Source organism: Uloborus diversus, chromosome 6 (assembly GCF_026930045.1).
Source record: "Uloborus diversus isolate 005 chromosome 6, Udiv.v.3.1, whole genome shotgun sequence".
In the NCBI taxonomy this organism is placed as follows: Eukaryota; Metazoa; Arthropoda; class Arachnida; order Araneae; family Uloboridae; genus Uloborus; species Uloborus diversus.
The window spans coordinates 161,485,031-161,508,847 of NC_072736.1; the positions used below are offsets into that span (position 1 = coordinate 161,485,031).

The window sequence follows — 23,817 nt, forward strand, 5'->3', positions numbered from 1 at the left end:
GAGTAAAAAGTGGCATCATTTATGGACCCCTTATGTCAATTACAGGCGTCCCTCATATAAGACGGTACTTATACAACACGGTTTCGATATTACACGGTAAGAAACTTGAATTAATTACTTCATGGTTTTGAAATAACTCGAATGTTATATTTTAAAAAGAGGGAATTTCATTTTTGTTTAATACATTCTGTTAATGGTTGATAACTCTATAAAGTTTTTACTTTGTTTTTATGAAACTCGGTTTCGATAGAACACGGTACACATCCCTTGATTTACATTATTTCTAAGTCTCGTATAACATGGTTTCGATATAACACGATACATCTTATATATAGCCTGATTTTTCTCATTCACATACATAATTGGTATTAAAAAGAAGTAAAAATGTTATTATTAAAAAAGTCTAGTGTAATATGTGTTTCGATACTACACAGAACGAACTAACCAAGTTATATGAGGGGCACCCCTGTATAGTGAAATTTGTGCACATATACTCTATTTCAATTTTTGAGTGTTAGCCTTTACCATATAAATATTTTTATTCTTTATTAATGTTAAATAATGTAACATAATTAACTGGTGTATTTTTAAGAAGGATCTTGATGAACCTTGCCCGCTGACCCCGGAATCAGGCGTCACCGATTTCACTGAGGATGAAGAAAAGCACCTTTCAAGTAGTACGGCATCTCTTTCGATATTCGAAGATTCTGTCCACTCCGAAAGCTGCGCCGGTATGTCTTTAGAAGAATTCATTGAGCACCTTCGTACAAGAGGGAGGAAAGGGTTGTACCAAGAGTACGCAGAAATAAAAGCTGCACAACCGGAGGGCACTTTCGAAACTTCCAAGTAAGCTTAGTTTTGTGCAATGTGTAACTCATGCAAAAGTTAAATTTTTGTTGAAGTTAAACATTTTTTCTTTCCAATGGGGCTGTATAAGAGACCCACCTCAAGAGGTGTCTGGGCCATAACCAAACCTAGTGCGCTCCCCAACAATGCATCAGTCTTTGGTGTGTCACCATTAAGGCACTGATGCATGACACAGTTGTGTTTTTGACGCCCGGTTTCCACCAGATGGAGGCACCTGGGCTCTCATTTGATGCGAACTTGCACTGGGAATTTAATTTAGCCGAGGGATATTCTAAGCCAAACGAATACCCAAGGGATCTTTTACATGCCGCATAATCATACGACATGGCCGCTGAAGATTTTCTGCATCTCGAAAATCCACCGACTGGCCACCCAGGTCAGAACCTAGGTCCCCAGGCGTAGAAGAACAGCGCCTAACCATCACGCCACCAGCCGGCCATTGAAATTAAAGATTGGGAATATCTTCGTGGAAAGTAATAGATGTGGAGAAGTTGAAACCTTGCACGGTAATATACAAAACAAAGAGCCTCAAAAATTTAGATTGGGTGTGTGTGTGTGAGGTGTTTTTTATTGTTTGTTTATTTGTTTTAACCTTTCCTCAATTGCGTATAAGTGCCATGTGTCGAAATGTTTCTATGAACTTTTGATAATTTTATTTCAAGGTGAAATCATTTTGATTTTTTATTTTGCAAGGCTTTTTTTTTTTTTTTTTTTTGAATGAAAAGGAAACTAATGCTGTACACGTTGTTCGCTTGACAGCAAGCAGCAAGCTTGCTTCTGCCAAGATAAAAGAATTCTCCCTTGGCTGTTTTTCTACCAAGAAAACACAATTTTAGACAATCTGTGATGGTGTTAAGGAAAGGGTGGTTTGGGCCTTGGCCCGATGACTTTGAGAATCAAAAGCACTGTTTAAGCCCTCATTGGTAACGTTAAAAGAAGGGATGAGGTTCAGGGACTTCCCCAAAGCAATTTTTCAATATGGAAGTTCAAAAAATGCAATATTAGATTTTTTTGAATGCTCATTGAATAGCATTTGAATAGCTATTGCATTTTGAATAGCTCATGGGTTTCCAGCTGGTGGTTCGCGAACCCCTGGAGTTTCAGAGGTATCAAAGGTGTTCATGAAAATAGTATTGTAATGGTAGAATTTCAACAAGCTTGCTTGTGATGAAGTCTTAAGTTCAAGTGTTTTTTGTACATCAGTTATCCATTTGTCTCTAGCTCATTCAATGCTTTTTGGATACTAATGCTAGCGTACTCGCCGACATATTTTGTAAATTTAGAGAAATAAGTCTCATTTCAAGGCTTGTGTTTTTACTTTATGTTATTGATTAAGATATTTTAAATACTTTAATATTTATTTTTCATATAATTTAATTATAAAGTTGTCATGTATTTGAATTAAAACAATTAATCAGAGCCATTCTATGTTTAGGATAAAGCCCAATCAGCAAAAGAATCGATATACAGACGTGCTTTGTTATGATCACAGCCGTGTAAAATTATCTATTGTAGATGAAGATCCCTATTCGGATTATATAAATGCTAATTTCGTTGATGGGTATAAACAGCGAAATGCATTTATTTCTACTCAAGGTATGTATGAAGTGTAACTTCTTTGCTTACATTGCTCTCGTACTCCTTAAAAAGTTCTTAGAAGGGGCTTTTTTGTTTTTAAAAAAAATTAAGGGACCTTAGGGGTTCTTATCTTTTGAAAAACCTTAAAAATAACCAATAGCCATCAATTTTTCTTCATTTACACTTTGAGCATATAATTGTATGATTTTTGTCACTTTATCTTTAGTGATAGATAGCAAATCACTCAATATAAGCTGCAAAATGAAGCTTTTTTGTGGGAGGCAAAGGGTTATACTTGATGAAAATTTTATCAGAAAAATAAACGCCCATTTAGATGTGAAAACATCAATTTTTGAAAGCCAGAGAAAGGGTAGGTGTAAAATTATCTATTTTACACCTACCCCCCTAGGCAGTGGCGGATTGGTTAAAGAAATCGGCCCTGGCATAAAGAGATGTCGCGGCCCCATAGTTTCTATAGATACTAATTTTTACAAAAATGATTAGAAAACGATATCACTTAAATATGAGGAAATTATTTTAAAAAAAATTAAATACTTTCTGTTAAACAAAATTTAACAAATGGGATTCTTTTCTGTGTTTTAATGGTGAGCAATTGATACAAGATAAGCTAAACCCTTGTTTGTAAAAAAAAAAAAAGGTGATTGTAATAATCCAAGTATTTTTAAGTGCCTGGTGCTGTATTGATTATTTCCGTAATGATATCTTCTAACATTACTCAAGTTAGAATAGGGAGGTTATTAGGGAGGCGAGGGGTGTATGCGACCCCTCAGTTTTTTCAAACACATGTATCAATACAGAGAGAGACGGGGAATAGATTGATTTTCTTGCTTTTTTGAGTTATAAAATATTAGCATTAGAAACCTAATTGTAAGTTTAACATTAAGTCAGAAATATGGGGTCCTGGGGTCTCTCCGCTGAAATTTTTTCAAATTGTAGTCCTGAAAACGAAATTTTAGATGATCTTTGGTGATGTTAGGGAGAGTGGAGGTTCGAGGGTCCTCTTCCGGCAATTTTTTTGAAGTGAAACTCCGAACTTGCATTTATATATTATCTTCAATTATGTTAGGAAGCTGAGGTCCGGGAAAATTTCAAAATATTCGCTCTGAAAACGCAGTTTTAAATGATTTTGGGTGATGCTAGGGAAAAGAGAGATTTGAGCAACATCCATCAAGAATTTTTTTGAAATTGAAATCTTAAAAAGGCAATTGTAAGCATTTTTTTTTTTTTTTTTTGATAAAATCTAGGACATCGACTGTTATTCAAAAGTTAAGTTCCAAAAACGAAATTTTTACCGACCTTCGATGATTTTAAGAACAGGAGTTATGGCGAGGCTCTACTTGGAATTTTTTCGAAATTGAAGCATTAATAAAAACGAGATTTCTGACCTGCTTTATTGATGATGACGAAGAGGGAGAGAGGAGGGGTACTTACTTTGAAATTTTTCGATGCTGTATATTCGAAAACGGAGTTATAAACGTTTTTTCATAGTGTTACTAAGAAGAGAGGATCGGGGGCTTTTACCCGGTAAACAATCGAAACTTCGGAAAGAGAAATTAGAGGGTTAATATTTAATGCTGAAAGATGAGGTTAGTGGACAATGAAAGATATAAAGGTCTGGGGTACCTGTGAGTCCATGACACCATGACATGTACTTTTACATGATACAGAATCTGAAAGTGAGAACCGAAGTAGATCGATAGGGAAAGGACTATGGCCAGTTACAAAAATTGCTTGGTGTATGGTGTTTAGATTTAAATTTGAGGTTTTAATTTAATTTTTGGTAATAGGTCAAAAAATCTTCTGTCATGATGTTATGGGAAAAGTGGGGATTCTTTTTCTTTTTGTCATTGAAGCTCAAAAAAGGTAATTTTAGACGATTTTCGATGATATTATGGGAAGGAGATGCTTATGGGGCCTCCGAAATTTTTTTGACACTGGTTTCTGACGCTCTTTAATGATGGGGTGGGAGCGTTTCTAGGTCGATTGTGGCGGAAATACTCTCCTCGAAGTTTTTCGAAGCTGAAATCCCAAATACGCTGTTTTAGGCCATCTTTAATGACGTTAAGCTAAGGAATGAGGTTCGGGAGTTTTACCCAGGAATTCCTTAAATTCCTAAGTTTTAAATACGCACTTTAGGCAAGTTTTGGTGACTAAAGAGGAAGATATAAGCTCTTTTTGATCCCTCTCTTCCCCCCTTTTGGCTACGTCCCAATGTTTTTTCATTTATTTCATTGATACATAATATTGAAACACCCTTCAACAGTGTTCTCCTTAAAAAACCATTTACATTTAGATTTTCCATAATAAAATTTTCAATTTACAGCCTAGTATTTTTAATTGTTTGAAATGCAAGCTATCTGCGGCCCCAGGTAAAAAAAAAAAACTTTTCTTGAACTGATCTGGTGCTTTGGTGACCTTAAATAACCTTAAAATCTTAGGTCTTTTCTTTCTTTTTTTTACTCTATTTTATTTTAAATATCATTCCTTTTTCACTTCTTGATAAAGTTTTGTTTCAATTTTCGATTCATACGTGGTTTTTACATTCAAACATTTCAAACATACTAGTGTGACTATTAATTTCAATATTTTCAATCTCTCTCGCTATACTTTAATTTTTCTCCTAGTTAAACCGTATTTCTGGGGCATGTGTACTTTTCTATATATATAACTCTGATTTTCAGGATGATATTTTTCATTTTAAAAAAATAGGAAAGGTAAATGGTAGAAAAGGTCGGTGTGTCGGCGGCCCCTGATAATCACATTTTTTTTATGTAATCATTTTTAAACTGAAGGGTTTGAACCTTCAACCGTGGGTTTGAAACCCTTCGAGGGATATTGAGTGAAAGAAACTGAATATTTTATTTTTCGCAAAAAAAAAAATGTTAGAAACGCACATTTAGGAGGTCTTTACTTAAATAATCTTTATAATACAGAATTTTGGATGCTCCAAATTGTGTTTTAAAATTGCATTTTCCGTTAAAGCCTTATTAAAAAAATACTTTTTGTCACTTTTATCGTAATTGTTATGAACTACAATTCATAGCAATTTTGAATTGCCATTCATAAGTAAGGTAAATGAGAATTGCAATTCATCGATGAAATTGAAAAATGGAAAAAAATATTTTAACTTTTAAATACTGCCCTTGTTTTTCTGTTTTTTATTGGATTACTAAAATAAAATTGGCGGCCCCATTTCTAAAAAACTGGGCAGGTGTAGACCCCCACGGCCCCTTAGCGACGGCCTTTCACCATCCATCCGCGGGCTTGAACCCATGCGTAAAGAGGGATTGAAGCTAGAGAATTTACATTTTACTGTTGGTAGACAGGGCAACTGATCGGCCCGAAACATGACCGGCCCACCGGGCAAATGCCCGGTTGCCCGCCGGGTGTATCCGCCACTGCCCCTAGGGGGCAGTTGATCACTCCTGACCTCCCTACATGACGGGCCTGTGTCCAGAGTGTAGGCCTGAAGGAAGCATTTCAGACCTCGGAAATATTCAGCAGAGTAGCAGATGAAAAAAAGCACATGACGAGCAAAGTCTGAAGAAAAAAATAACCTTTTATTTTTTTAGCATATTGGATGAGCTAATACTTAGACAATGATTTAGACAAGACTTACATTGAATACAGTTCAACAGAAACATTAAAAATATAACATTATTCTAACAACAAACATCTCATCAAAATGGCACACAACTTATTTCGAATTACCTTAGAAAAATACATCTTCATGAAATAGAATATTCAAGACAATTGCGCCATTTTTCTTTGAACTGGACTGGACGACACTAACATGCAGACATCACACACAAAAAACATTGAGGGAGGGAGGGAGAGCCCTCAAACCTGCAGCATTATATATCCTTCAAAACACATGTTGGCACAACCAACATCTGAAATTTTAATCCCTTATGCAAAACAACAAGCACTGTTGCCACACACGAAAACTTTAGAAAACATCTCATGGTTATCACATGCAGGAACTAGCCAAAACCCAATCCAGTTCAGATGAGTGAATCGCCCGAATGACGTCACTACCGATTCAACGTTGTTTGTTTGTTTACATCGGAACAATTTGTCCGAACACGATCTGTATTGAGCAAAAACATATTTTAAAAGAAATAACAGTTGGTTTTCTTTTTTTTTTTTTTTTGAGCAATCACGATTGCTTATTGCTCTCCAGGTTGCATCCATGTCCTACACACACGCGCATATATACACAACTACATGCACACACATATATACACAAACTCATACACACACATACACACACACACACAATTACATACAGACACCTACACATGCACAAACACATACACACACATACAAACTACCCACACATTCATGCCTGCACTGCACACAGACACAAGCACATATGCCTACACACACCTACACAACCCCCCCCCCCCACACATCTACACACATTCATACACACATCTACTCACACACGTATGCCGGCTACATCCAAATTCTTCCCCTTGCTGATAAGGATGACAGGTGAGCTGTCAGAGTAACTATTGTCTTTAACTTCCTTTGTGCAAGTAAAGAAACTTAAAAAGCAGGTTCAATACAAATCCGTATGTCCGCCATTACTGGTCACGAAAACAATTGTAAATCCCCGCGGAAAGCATTCGCCAAGGGAAAGATAACACGCCAAATTGTTGCATTCCTTTCGAAAGAGCGTCCGGTTCTCCCGAAAATTCTTGGAAAGCCTTGTAAGTGTGAAGCTAGCCGTAAATAATAGGGTGCTTTCATGTGATCCTTTTTCCTAACTTTCAATAATCTTTCTAGCTAAAATTATTTTCCGATACAGAACTTTAAGACGATTTCTTAGCGTACTTTTTAGAATTAGACGCTAAGATTTAGATTTCTTAGTATACTGTCATAATGCTCGCATACTAATTCCGGTTGGCAAAAACAATGAAAAATAATTATTACTATAAATAGACATGGTACGAAGTTTCGGCTATTTCACCACAGCATCGTACTGGCCGAATCATGAGAAGTGAAATCTTTTAAAACATTTTAAAAAGAGTCTCAAGAGAACTTTTTTCATTTAAGTAAAAAAATGGGGGGGGGGGGGGGTAACTTTTTTCGGCTTCTTCCATAAAATATTTTCCCGTAGAGATTGTTCAAGATTATTTATAATAGTCCTGGATTATAAAACATCCTACGAATTAAGCAAAAAAAAGTTAATTGAAAATGAATTTTTATTATTTATATTTTATAAAGCAAAATATGAAGAAAGAGACTATTCTTTGCGCATCCACGTTTTATCACTTTAAAGAAAATAGTTATTTGTGATTTTTTTTTTTTTTTTCAAAATAAATACGTCAGCTCCGCTTAATCGGGTAGCGGACATGCAAATACCCCGCGTTTACGAACAAAATCCCCTGGAACCGAATATTTCCACGTAGACGCAATGTTAAATATCCTCGCTTAATGCAACAATTTCCCCGGATAATCGAATAATATTAATCAGCTTTAGCAAATAATTTTGTGGGGAAAAATCTTGAATAAATTAGAAAGAAATTAAGCAAGAACAATGATTGTCGTTGAAGGCGTGAAAAACAACATCGATATTCCATGACCACGTTTTCAATGTTTTTAAAAGAACAGTGAAAGAAATTTAAAAATTTCTTTTGTCTTTGTCATTACAAAAAAAAGCAGTCGATAATGAAATTAAATAACGCAAATAAATATACGCACTTTAGGCGATGATGAGGAATTGATAAATATTAAATGTAAGATGCGGTAGACGAGAAGGGAAAAAAGGGAGTCGGAAAAGTGTTCCCAAAAAGATCTTGAGTACAAGCAATTTATGGAATTTTTCAAAAAATAACGTTCTGAAAAAAGGTGCCAAAACAACGATTTCATAACTCAAGCTGTAGGTTACTTTTTATAATTTCCATACGTACTTGTAATGTATTGTACTAATTGTTGAACTATTTTGCTGTTAAATTTAGCTTATTTAAAAAACATTTTAGCAATAACATTTCTTTATGCAGCGATCTATTTATTATTAGTATTATGTGACAAATGTTGTCAAATTAGAAAGGTGAATAAAATTTTCTCGCATATTCAAATAACCCGCTTTATCGAATAATATTTCTTGGAATCGACGATATTCGATTAAGCGGGGCTAGTTCCAAACAAATGCGTTAACTCTCTTACTAAAAGAATTTTTTCTGAAAGATAAGTAAAGTAAGAAAAAATACATGTACATAACTAGAACAATTTTAATTTGACTTCAAAAATTTCAAATTAAGTATAATGTTAAGATTATGTTATGTTACGTTAAGGATCTAAGGTACTTCAATTAGTGAAATTAGTTTAAAAATAAAACAGTAAGCAGGAAATGTTTTGTGACGCTATACATATTAAAATATCTGTAGTACAGTATCATATTGCATGCATTTATTATGAATTCGAGTATTCATGGCTAAAAATTAAAGAAAAGAAGCAGCCGAAGCTTCGTTCAGCACTGGGCCGATGCTTCGATGTTTGGCGCTTCGGTTAAACTGCACTTCCGCGTTTTAATTGTTAGCAGTAACAATAAAATAAAACAGTAATTAAAAGGCAGGGGCGGATACAGACAGTTTTTGGCAGGGGCCCAGAAAAGTAAAAAGTGCCCCCTTCATGGGAACTTTTTTTATTAAAAAAAGTTGTAAACCGGGATCCCTCGCCCTTTTTCGTTATTCATTACTAACAAGCTAATTTTCCGTTAGTAGCTTCATTTTGTCGAGACGCCCAACATTAGACAGTACAAAAATTTTGTAAGTGGTAGCTAACAGGGGTATTAAGGACATAGTTTGTTGATTTGGTGGTTATCAAATATTTATAACTAACTGTTTTTTTTTATAATTCTCATAATAATTATCTGAATTAGCGGAAAAAAATTGTCTTACAAAATGCACGATTTGATCAAAGATGTCCCACTTTTGCAACATGTACTATTTACGAAGACATGAAATATAATTACTAACCAGATGAATTTTTTTGATCAGTTAGTTAATATCTATATAAGGGTCATTCCATACGAAATGAGCAAAAATCGCAAAAAACTGGTGGCCACTCTGGTGGCCACTTGGTAACAGATTTTTATGAAATTTAGTATACAGGTTCCTTTTATGCATATATAAAAATATCTAAAATATTTTTGCTTAAAATTTTTTATTTGAATAGTTACATGCGATTGAAAATTGGTCAAATTGAACAGCATTCTCATAAATGCTAAATGTTGCATTTTTGAAGGCTTGTATCTTATTAACTATTTAATGAAAACATAAAAGTTATATATTGTTACAATCTATAGAGTAGGGTAATTAATCTGATGTCAGTAAAATTTTGAAAGTTATTATAGTTAACTTTTAACCAAATTTCAAAAACTCAAAATATTTCAATTTTCTCGTAATTGAGCATTTTATTTTTTAATCTCAATCTTTAAGGAATGCATTAGCTTTGATGAAATTAATACCTAATAATGTACTAAGTATCATGAAAGAAATACCTTACTTTTGAAGTTGTATTTTAACTCCTTTGTCTTCAAAATCAGTTTTAAACTTAGTGACATTTTGTAAAATGATTATTTTCCCCTTCACATAGACACAAAAATTCAAATGAGGGAAAATTCAGACAACTTTAAAATTTTTCAAGAATATAGAGCTGTGTTTCTACTATTTGCTTGAAGAAACTCAAAATTGGTTTTTGATTTCCAAACCTAAAATAAAATTCAGAAAAAGAGCATTTTCTTTGTGTTTTATGGGTCAATTCATACAGGTTCGACGGATGGGTGCGCTCGACCATTTTTAATTTTTTTGAAATTCATATCCCTAAAAGCTGGATATGAAAGATATTTAAAACCACTTTTATTTTTTCTCTCAACTGGACCTTTGATTTTTTAGGGGTCATCAAAAGTGATTTTCGTAGTCAAAAATGGGACTTTTAGATCTTTGCATTTTGGTCGAAATCTATTTGAATTATTTATGACAGTTAATTTAACGCTTTGATGTTGAAGTGCACAAATTGATAGTCTTACATGCTGAGTTAAGAAGCTGTAAGTTAATAATTAAAATAACGGCAACAGATTAAAGTTCAGGGTCAAATGTAAAAATTTTACTTATTTCAAAGGGGGGATAACTCGCGTAGTGGACGGAAACACAAAATGAAATACGGCAAAAATTAATCACTGGAACCATGCTAAACAGAATATGTAAATCTTGCTGTGTGTTTGTGCACCATTTATAGATTACAGCCCCTCAAAAATCGTAAAAATGACATTTTTAGACCCCTGTAAACCTAAAGGGGATGGAATTAAAAATAAAATTTCTTGGCCAATTGAATATTCCATTCAAGTACTATACATGTTATGCATATTGTTTTTTGTATTTGGTTTGTAAAAAAGATACAGGTCTTTAAAATTGAGCAATTTTGCTAGTCAATCCACACACTAAAACAGAAATAAAAAGTGAAAACTTCATTGCACTTTCTTAAATTACGTATATACAACATATCATATACCTGCCACTATCGAGCATTTTTGCAAAGGAAACTGTTGGGCGTCTCATTGAAACGAAACTACTCACGAAGATTCAACTTGATAGTAATTATTTTTATATTTGGGATTTGTACTCTTCAACTTTGGAGTGTCGGACCAGGAAAGCATACCACGCTATTTGTAGGACAATGTGTGTCTTAAATTATATAAATATTAACTAACTGACTAAAAAAAATTCAGCTGGATAGTAATTATATTTCATGTCTTCGTAAATAGTACATGTTGCAAAAGTGGGACATCTTTGATCAAATCGTGCATTTTGTAGGACTATATTTTTTCGGCTAATTTAGATAATTATTATGAGAATTATAAAAAAAAATCAGTTAGCTATAAATATTTGATAACCGCCAAATCAACAAACTATGTCCTTAATACCCATGTTCTACCACTTACAAAATTTTTGTACAGGCTAATGTTGGGCGTCTCGACAAAATGAAGCTACTAACGGAAAATTAGCTTGTTAGTAATGAATAACGAAAAAGGGCGCGGGATCCCAGTCTATTCCCGCGCGGACCCTTTAAAATGTTTTTAAAGATCTCTTAGAGCCAATTAAACTACTTTTAAGTACATAAAATTACGTACTAACTCATTTCGGATGTAGTGGTGAAATATTTTTAAAAACAATTTAAGCTGATTAACTATTAACTGACATAAAATGCTCAGTAATACATAGAATCATTGTCATAATGCTTAAAAAAGAGGTTATATATATAAAAAAAAGAATAATCTTTTTTATTTTAATTTACTAAACAATTACTGAAGAATTAATAAACAAATCGTGAAACTATCTACCCTTGACTTCGAAATTCGTAAGTCTCTGCCCACTGCAATATTATTCTCATAGCAAACCAACGTAATTTTATTGAAATTTGTTTCTTGCGTAGGTATGTGTGTTTTAAAAGAAATAATTTAAAATTGTGAATACTGTTATGAAGAAATCCCTTTATATTAAAAAAAAAAAAGGTCAAAGAAAATTTTGAAAGGAAGTCTGTGGCGGGACAGCGTCAAGGAGACCCTATAGCACATACACACCTACAGCCTTGAAATTTTGTACGAAATTACTTAGAGTCCCGCTCCTGTGGTTTGCTCCTACGGTTTTGTTTTTAAAAATTCTAATTAGTTTTTCTGTAATTAATTTTTTTGTATATATAAATATTATATCTAGGGTGCTCGGGCAAAAGAGTATAAGTCAAAAATACTGGATTTTAAGGGGAGCTGTTTTTCCACAGCTTTCCTTCTAGATTTCAGAAGTAGACCACTCCATCAGGTGTTTGTTTATTTTCACAATGTTTACTACAATTTTCTTTTTCAAAATTAGTAAATCAACATTGCTTAACCTTCATTTGAACTATATTGTTGAAAATAATTAAATTATTTGACTTATATCATTTTGATCTGAATGTAGGCGCGACTTATACTCTTTTTCCCGAGCACTCTAGATATATCGTTGGAAAGGGTAGAATGTTCCGCGTTCTACGCAATTTGTTTCAATGCTCTAATGTAATTACGACGCTAGTTATTATTTTTAGCTCGTTTAGGCTAAACTAAAATTTAGGCACTACATTCTTCATTAAATTTATTAGTAAAAAGTGAAGGAATTGTCGCACAGTTTTTTTTTGGACACCATTGGAATTAGTGGCTTTTTTTACTCCAGATATAACTCGACCTATGGTCGAAAAACTTAGCTTCTAGCTCCAAAGAAGAAAAAGTTACAAGTAGTTTTTATCAAGTTCGAAAAATCTCATTTCCATTCAAATTATTGGTGCTTTATTTGTCGCTGCCATAGTTACGTCTTTTCGATTCGTTTGTTTCTTCTTTCTTAATCCCAAATTTTAAGGTTGTGATTTTAACGGAAAATCTTAGGCTCAACTCAATTCAAGCCCCGAGCTAAGGAGCAAAACATTTTAGTAGAGATCATGATTATGAACGCGATTTTTCAAACGTATACAACTGCAGTTTTGCAATGCGCAGGAGCCTCCTAACTAGTAAAGTGCCGGATCGTCAAAAAAGTAGATCCGCGGATCCGGATCATTAGTGTCAAGATCCACGGATACGGATCTCAATTTGTTTTACCCAATTCAATTATCCAAGGGCTTAATTTGTTACGGAAGATATTCCCGTCAGAATAATAACACTGCTTCTTCAAAAAATGTCATCTACGGCGAAAATATAATCAAGACTATGATTTACTCTTTAAAGGAATCTCCGTTAAAATTGAGGGAGAGTTGGAAGGAACGGGTCAACAGTGGCGTACCAAGACAGATGGGGGCCTGGGGCGCTACTCGAAATGGGGGCCTACCTGGTATTAAAACTGAAGTTTCTCAAACTCTGTGTACGTACCATATATTACAGTAATTATTTTAAGTGGTATATTTTTACATATTTCAATAGTGTTGGTTTGATTTCGGACACTATTGTAAATACCACAGTAAAGCACATGGTTTTAAGTAAAATTAAGTAAATACTATAATTTTAATAAAATTGTGCTTTGTCAGAAAATATCAAAAACAGAAAAAAGTCCTAAAATTATATTGTATCTTGAAAATTTATTGCATCTGAACATCCAAGTACAGTGAACAGAAACGTTTAGGCATTCCAGATTTAATTAATTTTAGGATAAAAATTGGCTTTTACAGAAAAAAAAACCCTTTACTATTCCTTTGAGCAAGACACACCAGGGAACTATTTCCCTGATAACATCACCTAATCTCAGAGAAAAATATTTTAAAAACATGCTTACCTAAATAAGGATGAAATTCACACATTCACAGTCTAAATAAAACTTTTCTGCAGGTCTCACTCACAAAAAAAAAAAAAAAAAAACCGCTCTTTACGTTCTTCAGACAAAAAAACTGGTGTGACCCTATACTCGCCTGGCGCGTTTGATTGAAGTGGAGAAAACGCTCCGCGCGGCTTCGCTGGTAGAATTGAAAATATTTAATGTTCGACAGAAATTAAGACAAAAAAATTTTGCGTATACGTGGGTTTAACTAACTAATCCGATTTCTAAAGCGAAGAGCGTAATTTCCCCCGATTATCGGACAAAGGGCTAGGAACTATATCTTTTGCTTGGCCGCATCTCATTTCTCCATAGTCAAGTAAGCTTGCAATCGAGTATAGAATGGATGGAAGGAAGTATTATGCAGTCAAAGTCAAAAGTCCCGAAGGATTGACCAATTAAACAGTTTTACGCTGTCGAAAGGGGCATAGCAAAAAGGAAGACCCATTTGCTTGAGTCAGAAGGGGTCCGATTTGTTCTTAGAAGTTAGAGCTTCGGGCAGGAGACGAAACTTAAAACCACAAAAGTGCAGCTGGAAAAAAGAAAAATTTATCTGGCTGATTTTTCCAACGCCACAAAGGATAGACTTCTCATTTAGGAATGGATTTTCTTGGTTATATGTTTGAATTTGGTTTCAAAAATAGTGTATGAATTAAGACTTAACCATCGTAGTCTTAATACACAAAACAAAACATAAAACAGATATTTTAGCTTATACTGTAATGATCAAAAATTATAAACGTGCATCTGTTATGCATTAGTTTTTTTTTTTATAAATTTTTTGAAAAAAAAAAGCATAAAACTTTGCTGAAAGTACTTAAAGAAATAAAAGCCAATGATTTTTATAGGTTTAGTTAATTTAAAAATTTGGGGCCCCCATTAAATTCGTGGCCCAAGCGCTCATGTGCCTTTGAACACTAGGACGGGTCACTATGAAAAAAAGTCATATTTAACAAAATTTATGATATATACTCGCATATATAGGTAACTGATTAATATTTCTAATCATGATGTATATGACAGATCTACTGGAAAAAATAAGATACAATTTCGGGGCTTATGTCAAAGCGGGGCCTGTGGGACATAATTTGCCCTCTGTTTGTTTAGGCAAGAGTCACTGAGAAAATATTCATTCTACATAAAAAGTCAACTTTTTATTTATCTAAACCATGACATAAGGCACGTCTGGCGAAAAAGAAAACGAATTAAAATTTTGGGGCCTATGTCAAAGCGGGGCCTGGGTATCATAAACCCTCCATTGATCCCGAAGAGGAGTCACTGTGAACAAATATTTGTTCTTTAAAAAAATTATGATTTATTAAGCCAACTTATTTAAGCATTCAAACCAAGATATGCGACAATATTGGTGAAAACCAAAAATTGAAATTTGGGGGCCTATGTCAAAGCGGGGCCTGGGGCGGACCGCCCCCTCCGCCCCCCCTTCGGTACGCCACTGCGGGTCAACGCTGCATTAATGCCTAAATAGAATGTGAAGAATTATTTCTAGCTTCCTCGGTAAATGTAGGATACAGGAGCAAGAGTGTAAAGCTGCTACTGGACAGGCTAGAAATAATTTTTCGCATTTTATTTCAGCATAAATGCAGCACTGACCCATTCCACCCAACTTAATCTGACCGACAGAATAACAGAGCCGAGAAAACCTTTACAAACAATTAATAGAGAATTTAGTTTCACTTTTCTTTGAAGAATGCCGAGAAAAACCAAAATGAAGAATGACAGAAACCCCAAATCAATAACAGAAACTAATGTTAAACTAAAAATTAAAAAAAAAAAAACATGTCCTAGAGGGCCGACCCGATATTGAGATGGATTTTGCGGGTCAAAACACACATTGTTAACAAATATGAACTGACAGCGGATAGAAATTTTAAATCATTGAACTTTTTCTCCTTACCGACTATGAAATAGCTACCTATCACGCGTATAAAGGCTTTGAATTGCATTTAAAATTTCCTTGACAAGATTATAGCTTTTACTGCATATAACTTGGAAGTTCCAAACAAATATCAAATGAAGAAAAACTTAGTTCTTTCAATTTGAGGCCAATATTTTTAACGTACGGGTAAGTTTTTACTAATATGACGTGAAAAACGTGAAGTCGGTTTTTATTAATATCTCCGGTTTTGCAACGGGTGGTACAAATTTGCTTCTGAAATGATACCTTATAATTTAAAAAGGGAATAAAACCTAATTTAAACGGAGAGTTTTTTATTCAAATATTTAGGAATTTTTAGAATAGAAAAGTTCCGTTTAAGATCCGTCAAAAAGTAGCGGATACGGATCTTTACTTTCCCTTGGATATCCGCGGATACGGATATCCGGAACATCACTACTCCTAATCTTTATCGCTCTGCAAATTAGTACAAATTATTTTGAAACCCGGGGAAGGGATGCTTTTTGTTCCAAAGAGAGCTCATAATGCATTTTTAACCTGTTTCTTTATAATTGACGTTTTAAATCGTTGAGAATCAAATAAGATTGCTAAGCAACTTTCGGGGCTTGGTCAGCGTTAGCGAGCGGGGGGCAGAGCTCCCTAGTATATTGAAAAATAGTTAATGGTATTGTTAAATTATTCCCGGGAGGGGGAGGTTCGGAACCCTGTGCCCCACCCTAAAACTCCTAAATGTCATAAAGTTAAAGTTTTGTCAAAAACATTTCATGACTAATAGGCCATTTTAAAATTTTTAAATAATGCAGGTTTTCGAGCATTCTGTGATTTAGTTTATAAGCACTTTAGCAAGCTTTTTTCTTTTTCACTATTATTTGAAATTCGAACACAAAAACTTTTAGAGCAGATAATGGTACACAATCCTCTCTTTAAGCGAAAATTTTTTATTCAAACAAAAATAGGTTTGGTAGCAAGTAAATATGTTTTAAATTTCAAACAGTTTCGTCTTAAATAGGTTAGACTGAATGAATGATACGTCATTTTGAAATCGTAGAAACTGGACACACGTGCTTTTTTTTTTCTCTTTTCTTTTCACACACCCCTGCTTAAGAGTGGGCAACTCTTTAAGACGCCAAGAACTCGCCAACTTCATTTTCAATAGTAGAAACTTTTAAAAGAGTGAGACTTAATGGGAAAAGAACAGGAAAAACAGCTTGGTATTTTCAAACTCCTTTCGCCCCCAAACTCAACAGGAGGTATGACTGGAGCTCTTCGGCTGCGATAAGCGCTATTGTTTGCTCCCCCTAGTCCCTCGGGTCTACCGGAAGTGTGGAAGAAATTGGAGTACACCACGTATGCCTGCACACAGACACAAACACACATGCCTACACACACATACACATACCCCTACACACAACACACATACCCCCACACAAACAAACACACACGCTTACATACACACACTCGTGATTGCGAAAAACATAATTTGAATTCAAGAAATCAAAATTCAAATTTTTTTTTTTTTTTAATTTCATTTATCTGAAAGAAAACTTGACTGAAATGTTAACACAGAGGAGTAAAAGGGTGTAGGGCAGAGTTTCCCAAACTGTGGACCCCCGGGGTTCGCGAGTCCATGCCAGGGGTTCTGCGGTGCTATCCAGCAAAAGCATTAAATAAAATTGATATTGTAGGACGAGTAACGATCTTTTTGATAAAAAGAAAGCATATTTATGAGTAACAAAAAAGTTCTTGCATAAGTACATAAAGGGCGCAGCAGCCCCTCCCCCTCGGAACTCTCAGAAGTAAACACACTACACATTAATTAATTTTGTGAACATTACCAAGTTCATTTTGTTACAAAACTTTTTTAAGTACAATGCAAACGCAACGCAGATTGAGAATGCAACACAGATCCTAATCACAGCATTACGACGCTGCCAGGGTAGGTTTGCCAGAACCGTGTTTATTAATTAAAATCCTAATGCGACATAAAAATACATCTCATATGAAAAATTAATACACTTAAACCTGGCTAACAGTGCTTTGTTCACTAACTTCTAAAGTTCATTTTTATTAGTAAACTTGTAGAAATTTGATGATAGCATTTTTATTCCTAAATGAATTTCAAATAGAGTGTTACTTCCATAACTCAAAATAATAATGTAAAAAAATGAAAACCAAACAATAATTCTGAAAAATATACAGAACATTGAATAAATAAATTTAAAGGAAAAAGCGTAAAATTATATTTGAAAAAAAAAAAAAAAAAAAGATTTAACTGTAAAACCTTTTTTTTGCATGGGGGGGGGGGCGAATTTCCTAATTTTTACGGAGGGGGTCTGCGGAGGTCTGAAGTTTGGGAACCTCTAGTTTAGCTATTACCGCTTTTCTCTCCAACGATGAGCAGCCAATAGATACTAGTGATACATAATATTGATAGTTTAAAATTTTCATGCAATGTGAGACGCAAATTTTAGAATCCCGAAATAAACAAGACCGAAATTCGGAACTTTTTCCCTTTAACAGCATTGCCACAACACAGGAAAGCCTGTAAAAACATAGACAATACAGGAAATTCAAAGATCAGCTAAAAAAAGGGGGAAACCCAGGGAATTTTGAAAATTTCCTTAAATACCTGGAAAGTGCAGGGAATTTACCTTTTTTTTAAATGAAATTTAAGTTGCAAAAATCAATGCCCAAATTTGTAAACTACCAATAAATGAATAAATGTAAAATATATAAAAAAGTAAAATAAAAAGTTTATTTATTTATTTATTTTTTTTTATTTAAGTAAAAATCAAAATGTCTATCATAAAAAAATATATTGTTTGGCACGCATCTTGAGTTTTAATTTAATGAATCTCTTGAATTTGCAGAGCATGAGAGTAGTCATCAATATTTATTGTTATGCTTGACTTTTGCATTTTTTATCTTATTAGGTCCAAGTAATAAATTGTTTATAAGTATTCAGTCACCATGCTTGTTACATAATTCTTTTTTGATTTTTATCCTTATCTCAAAAAGTTTTTTTACAACTTTATTACACTTGTGTGTGAGCAACGATTTTTGTAGTTCTGAAAATATATAGTGAATCTTCCACTTTGCCCCAGGCAATAAATTTTCTTCTATCAGTATCAACTTTATAAACACTCTGTATTTTGTTTTGGATGCATTTTTTGTGGTTACCTAGTCATGTCTTACATTGGTGGCAATGTTTTTATTTTTCAAATGACATTTGTTATGTGCTGTTTTAAGAACTGTTAGACGTTTCACCATTGACCAAAATAAACTTATGTGTTTTTTTTTTTTTTTTCTGCTGTTGCATACATTACCAAATCAACTGTTTGGTCTAAAATGTGTGATGAAAATTGCTAATAAAAATGCAATTTTTATGACGACATAAAATTTAAAAGATTGATGTACAGTAGCCCCTCGTTTTACGTGGGAGTTACATTCCACGGAAATGCCGTGTAAATTGAAACTGCGTAAATTGAGACTTAGAAATTGTTAACGTGGGGGTTAGGTTCCGTAGATGAAAAAAAAATCCATTCTAGTGATAGATAAATGTATATACTAATAAGTTTAATGTAAGCTTATTCCGATGCATTCGCACAACGTGTATAAAGAAAACATGAATTAACTTAGTGCTTATTAAAACGAGCTTTTTATGTTATTCTTTTGGCATACAATAAAAAAAAAATTCTCTGTAGTTCTTTTGTGGGGCATTTACGCTTTCATGATCACTCGCTTAATTTCCATGATGTGATCTCTCTTCACTAATAAATCAGATCATTTGCTATTGTCTAGAAATGGCTCAAAATTTTCAGTGTGAAAGCTTTTGGTTGTGTGTCACTGATGTCCCCTCATTGAGTTTGTTTTCCCTTAGTCACTTCTCAAAGTTCTTCCTGTGAACTCTGAATTGTGCGAGTTTAATAAATTTATTTCTGGAAGGAGCTCTAGAACCAATCGCAAAAAAAAAGTGTCTTCAGTTGCCCAAGCTTGCTTGTTGGCCCGTCAAAATGCAGTTTATTGCTTGTTATCTGCAATCTCAGGAGTTGGGATTTTGAAAGAGGGGAAAATTTTATCTCAGTTTGCAATGCTGCAATTGAAACTCGTAAAATAAACCCGCATAAAACGAGGGTCTACTGTATTCATGTTTCTTGAATTCCCTTAGGTCCTCTTCCAAAAACATTTCCTGATTTTTGGCGTATGGTTTGGGAACAAGAAAGCCAAGTCATTGTGATGACGACAAAAGCTTTAGAAAGAGGAAGAGTAAAATGTGGGCAGTATTGGCCCATAGAAGAAAATGTCACCCAAGAGTACGGTGACTTTGATGTCTTCAATGCTGGCGTAGAAGATTTTGCCGATTATATTATATCTAATTTAGTTTTAACCAACAAAAAGGTATAATTTTATGTTCATTATACTTTTATAGATTTGCTTTTATCAATCTGTGTACCATAAGATTTTGCCGATTATATTATATCTAATTTGGTTTTAACCAACAAAAAGGTATAATTTTATGTACATTATACTTTTATAGCTTATGCTTTTATCAATCTGTGTACGATCATATAAACAGGCTGATTAAGAAAAATTAAGGTATTTTTTAAAGCAGTTGATGAAAGAATCCTAAAAGTTTATTCCTGTATATATTTAAACATGACTAAGTTTTTTGAAGTGTATACAGTTATTAACTATGTTTTTAAAAAGGCTTTTTTGTTAATGCACTACATTGGTTTTAAAATTCAGTCATAACTTTTTACTACCATCATTGCATTATTGAAGGAATGAAAAATAAAATTGATAACTATATTTGTATAGCATTATCCACTACTTAGTAACCCTTTTTTCCAGAAAAGCGGGGGGGGGGGGGGGGGAGGCAAAGATAGCCACAAGGAACAAAAATAAAAAAAAATACTCTGGAATTGCTATTGAATATGGAATTATCAATGTAATTCAGAAATAAAGTTAGACAATTTCTCATAGAACACAATCTCCAAAAATAACCATTTAGTATGTCATATGATCACGTGGTCTCATAGTCCTTCTTTTTCTATTTAGTTTCAAGCTTTTGATTTTTGTTTTCAATATTAAATAATATTAAACTGTTTTTTATATAACTTTTAAATGAGGCAAATAGAATATCTAAGGGAAGTTAATTATATCAAACATGTATCAATATTAAATGTAGTGTTTCCTTCAGACATTTTTAGGAGCGCGCTGTGACCTGCCCTCTTTCTGACATCCTTTGATGCTCTCTGCCCTCCTTTTTGCATTTCTCATTGCACCCCCCTTCAAAATTTATCAACACTTGATCACAAAAACAAATTTTCTTCCTCGAAAGGTAAAAAGTCACTTCAGCATAACTTTAAAACGTAACTCTCTCTTTCCCCTTGTCCATTGGAATGGGTATGGGAAGATTATTCTACAAAACTACAAAACATTGTACTTTTTTACTATGAAATTCTTTTGAGAAAATGCCCTTTTTATGTCTAGGGGAAACACTAAAATGCAAACAAAAAATATTTTGTAAATAGATGAGATATAATATTTATAGAAACCCTATGAATAAAATTTTAAATATGTATTTAACATTAAAATTAGGAGTTTTGAAGATAGGGTAGCAAATATGAATCACACACACGTTTGTTCTAAACAGTTTTGATTCCATAAAGCGGCTGATTCAATTTACCACTGATTCAACCGGTGTCCACTGTACTTGCATCTGAAGTACTTCAAAATCTTATCTGTATTCAAGTGTAGTCTATGCATTGAAATTTCTTCATTGTCTAAAACGGGGATTCTCAACCTTTTATGCTGTGCGCCCCCCCCCCCCCCTTAAATGCCCATGCCAGGTCAATATAAGTGCAGTTGACTCCCGCTACAACGTGATCCGACTTACGCGAAACGGCTATAACGCGAATTTTTCACGAGTAACGAATTTAAGAGCTAACTCCAATTTTTTGCCCACAACATGAATTTTTTTAGAAGGAAGTATCAGCTTCGTTATTGGCTACTAAATATTGATTTCGTGAATGTTATTACGTCCCTTTGGGCACCACTGAAAGCCAAAGTTCCCACGCCAAACTAGTCTAGTGCATCAAATAACCATAATGGCACCTTAGTGTCACCTTTATCTAAAGTTTGAAAATGTGAAGAAAAAGAAAGTTTCTGATAAAAAAATTTAAAAAGGTTAAGATTTTCGATATGCTTGAATAATTACGGAATGTCGAAGGTAGCGCGACAATAAGTATGAGTGAATCTTCCACACGTACAATTAAAAGTCAAAACCAAAAATTGTCCGTAAAAGTTTAGAACTTAGTTTCAATATTGAAGCTCAGAGCAGTCTAGCAAAGTAAAAATCATGAAAATGGAAGCTACGCGCGCTCTTGCATTGTGGATAAATAAAAAGATCAGGTTGAGGAGATGTAGCCACAAATTGAAACGTTTTAAATAAAAGGTGAAGCGTATTTAAAAATGTATTAGATAAGAATAACGACCTGATCTTGGAGCATAAATCATCACTAGTATCCTCATTTTTTAACTCGTAAATATTGCTACTGTATCTACTGTACAGTACTATTTTGTGCATTTTAATTTTACTGCATGCAGTGCGTACCGTGTTGTTTTATTTTACGTCTTTTATTCCCATTGGTCATTCATTTTGTGCATCTTAAGTATTTCTTGTTGAATAACAGTTTTTTATTTTTTAAATACAGTAAAAGTTCAGCTCTTTATGGAAGAAACTGTAATGGTTAAGGAATGCTTTAGAGCAGTTTGAGGAGTGTTTATAAGTGCCTAAAAGTATTTGGTATGCTTTAAAAAATTCGTATGCATATATTTTTCCAAAACGCAAAATTTCATCTTACGCGAGGAGTCTTGGAACGCATCCCTCGCGTAAGTCGGGACTCGACTGTAGTGCAATCAGAATTTTAAACTGAAAAGTGGTCATTGGTTATTAGTGGAAAATATAGCTAATTTCATGCACAAATTAAATACTGCTTCACATATCTTGAGCCACACCTCAGACAACTTTCAAAATCTGGCCTTGCTTGATATTTTGGCTTTATGTATGCTAATGCTGAAAATTCAGATTCTAAGAAAAAAATTTTTAATAGCACTAAAAACCTCAAGGTTTCCAAAGTAAATATGAAAATAGCTTAACCAAAATGCTTCAACATCATGTTTGCTTGAAAATCATAGTTTAGGTTGATGTTTTGTCCCTGAGTATGATCAATAAATATATCTGTGTTGATTTCAAAAGCATCTCTAGTCAATTTGAAAATTCCAGTTCTGTAAACTTATATAGAGAATATTAATCATGTAATTATCATATGTAGCCACAATATTGATTGAATTAAAATTAGTTTCACTTTTTAATTTTTATTATTCTCTTATACTCTCAAAGTTTCCTTTGAAATTCTTCTACACCTCCTTAGCGAGGCATGCCGCCCCCCCCCCCCCTCCAGTTGAAAATCTTGCTTTGATATATTCTTTTTTTCTTGCAAGACTTTACAACTACATTAATTTATGTGACTGTTGAGCTCTTCATTCTAAAATTTTCATATAGTCGTGTTCATAGTTTCACTCATTTCAGTAAATCGGAGAGAGCTTCAGATTTTTTCATTTTGCAATAATCAGCTAAATTAATAGGTTAATCGGAAATTTGGTTTATAGTGAAAGAAAGATTAAATTAGAGGCTAACTAGTGGAGTTTTCCGCTAAGATATTATAATTTTATTAATTTATTGTATTGATTATTTTTCCCCTTTTGCAATTATAACTAATTTGTAGGTTGAATGAATTTATGTGCTAGAAGAAAAATATTTGATTAAGAATGTTCTTGATCAAGTTTTTAAATAATGGTTTTTCTCATATTAGTTGTAATTGGCCAAATATTTCATAATCTAATGCTGTTGTTAGCAAAAGCACTGCAGTATTTTATTCATGTTAGAGTTATTTTCGTGTTTGACTTAATATAATTACATTAATGTAAGATCATGCTTTTTTTTTTTTTTTTGAGCAATCACGAATTATTTATTGTTTTCATTTGACCGTTGAAGGACATCTATTCTTTGGTTTTATTTTTCTATGCTTATAATTA

The 23,817-nt window shown here is 33.6% G+C and overlaps 1 protein-coding gene across 1 annotated transcript in view; it reads left to right on the forward strand.

Moving 5' to 3' along the window:
* LOC129224131 (tyrosine-protein phosphatase non-receptor type 9-like) overlaps positions 1–23,817 on the forward strand; it is a 75,571-nt gene that overhangs the window by 43,038 nt on the left and 8,716 nt on the right. The window contains exons 10-12 of the mRNA XM_054858547.1: positions 593–846; positions 2,303–2,463; positions 19,886–20,115. Coding sequence (XP_054714522.1) covers positions 593–846; positions 2,303–2,463; positions 19,886–20,115 — 645 coding nt within the window. The remainder of the gene's footprint in view (positions 1–592; positions 847–2,302; positions 2,464–19,885; positions 20,116–23,817) is intronic.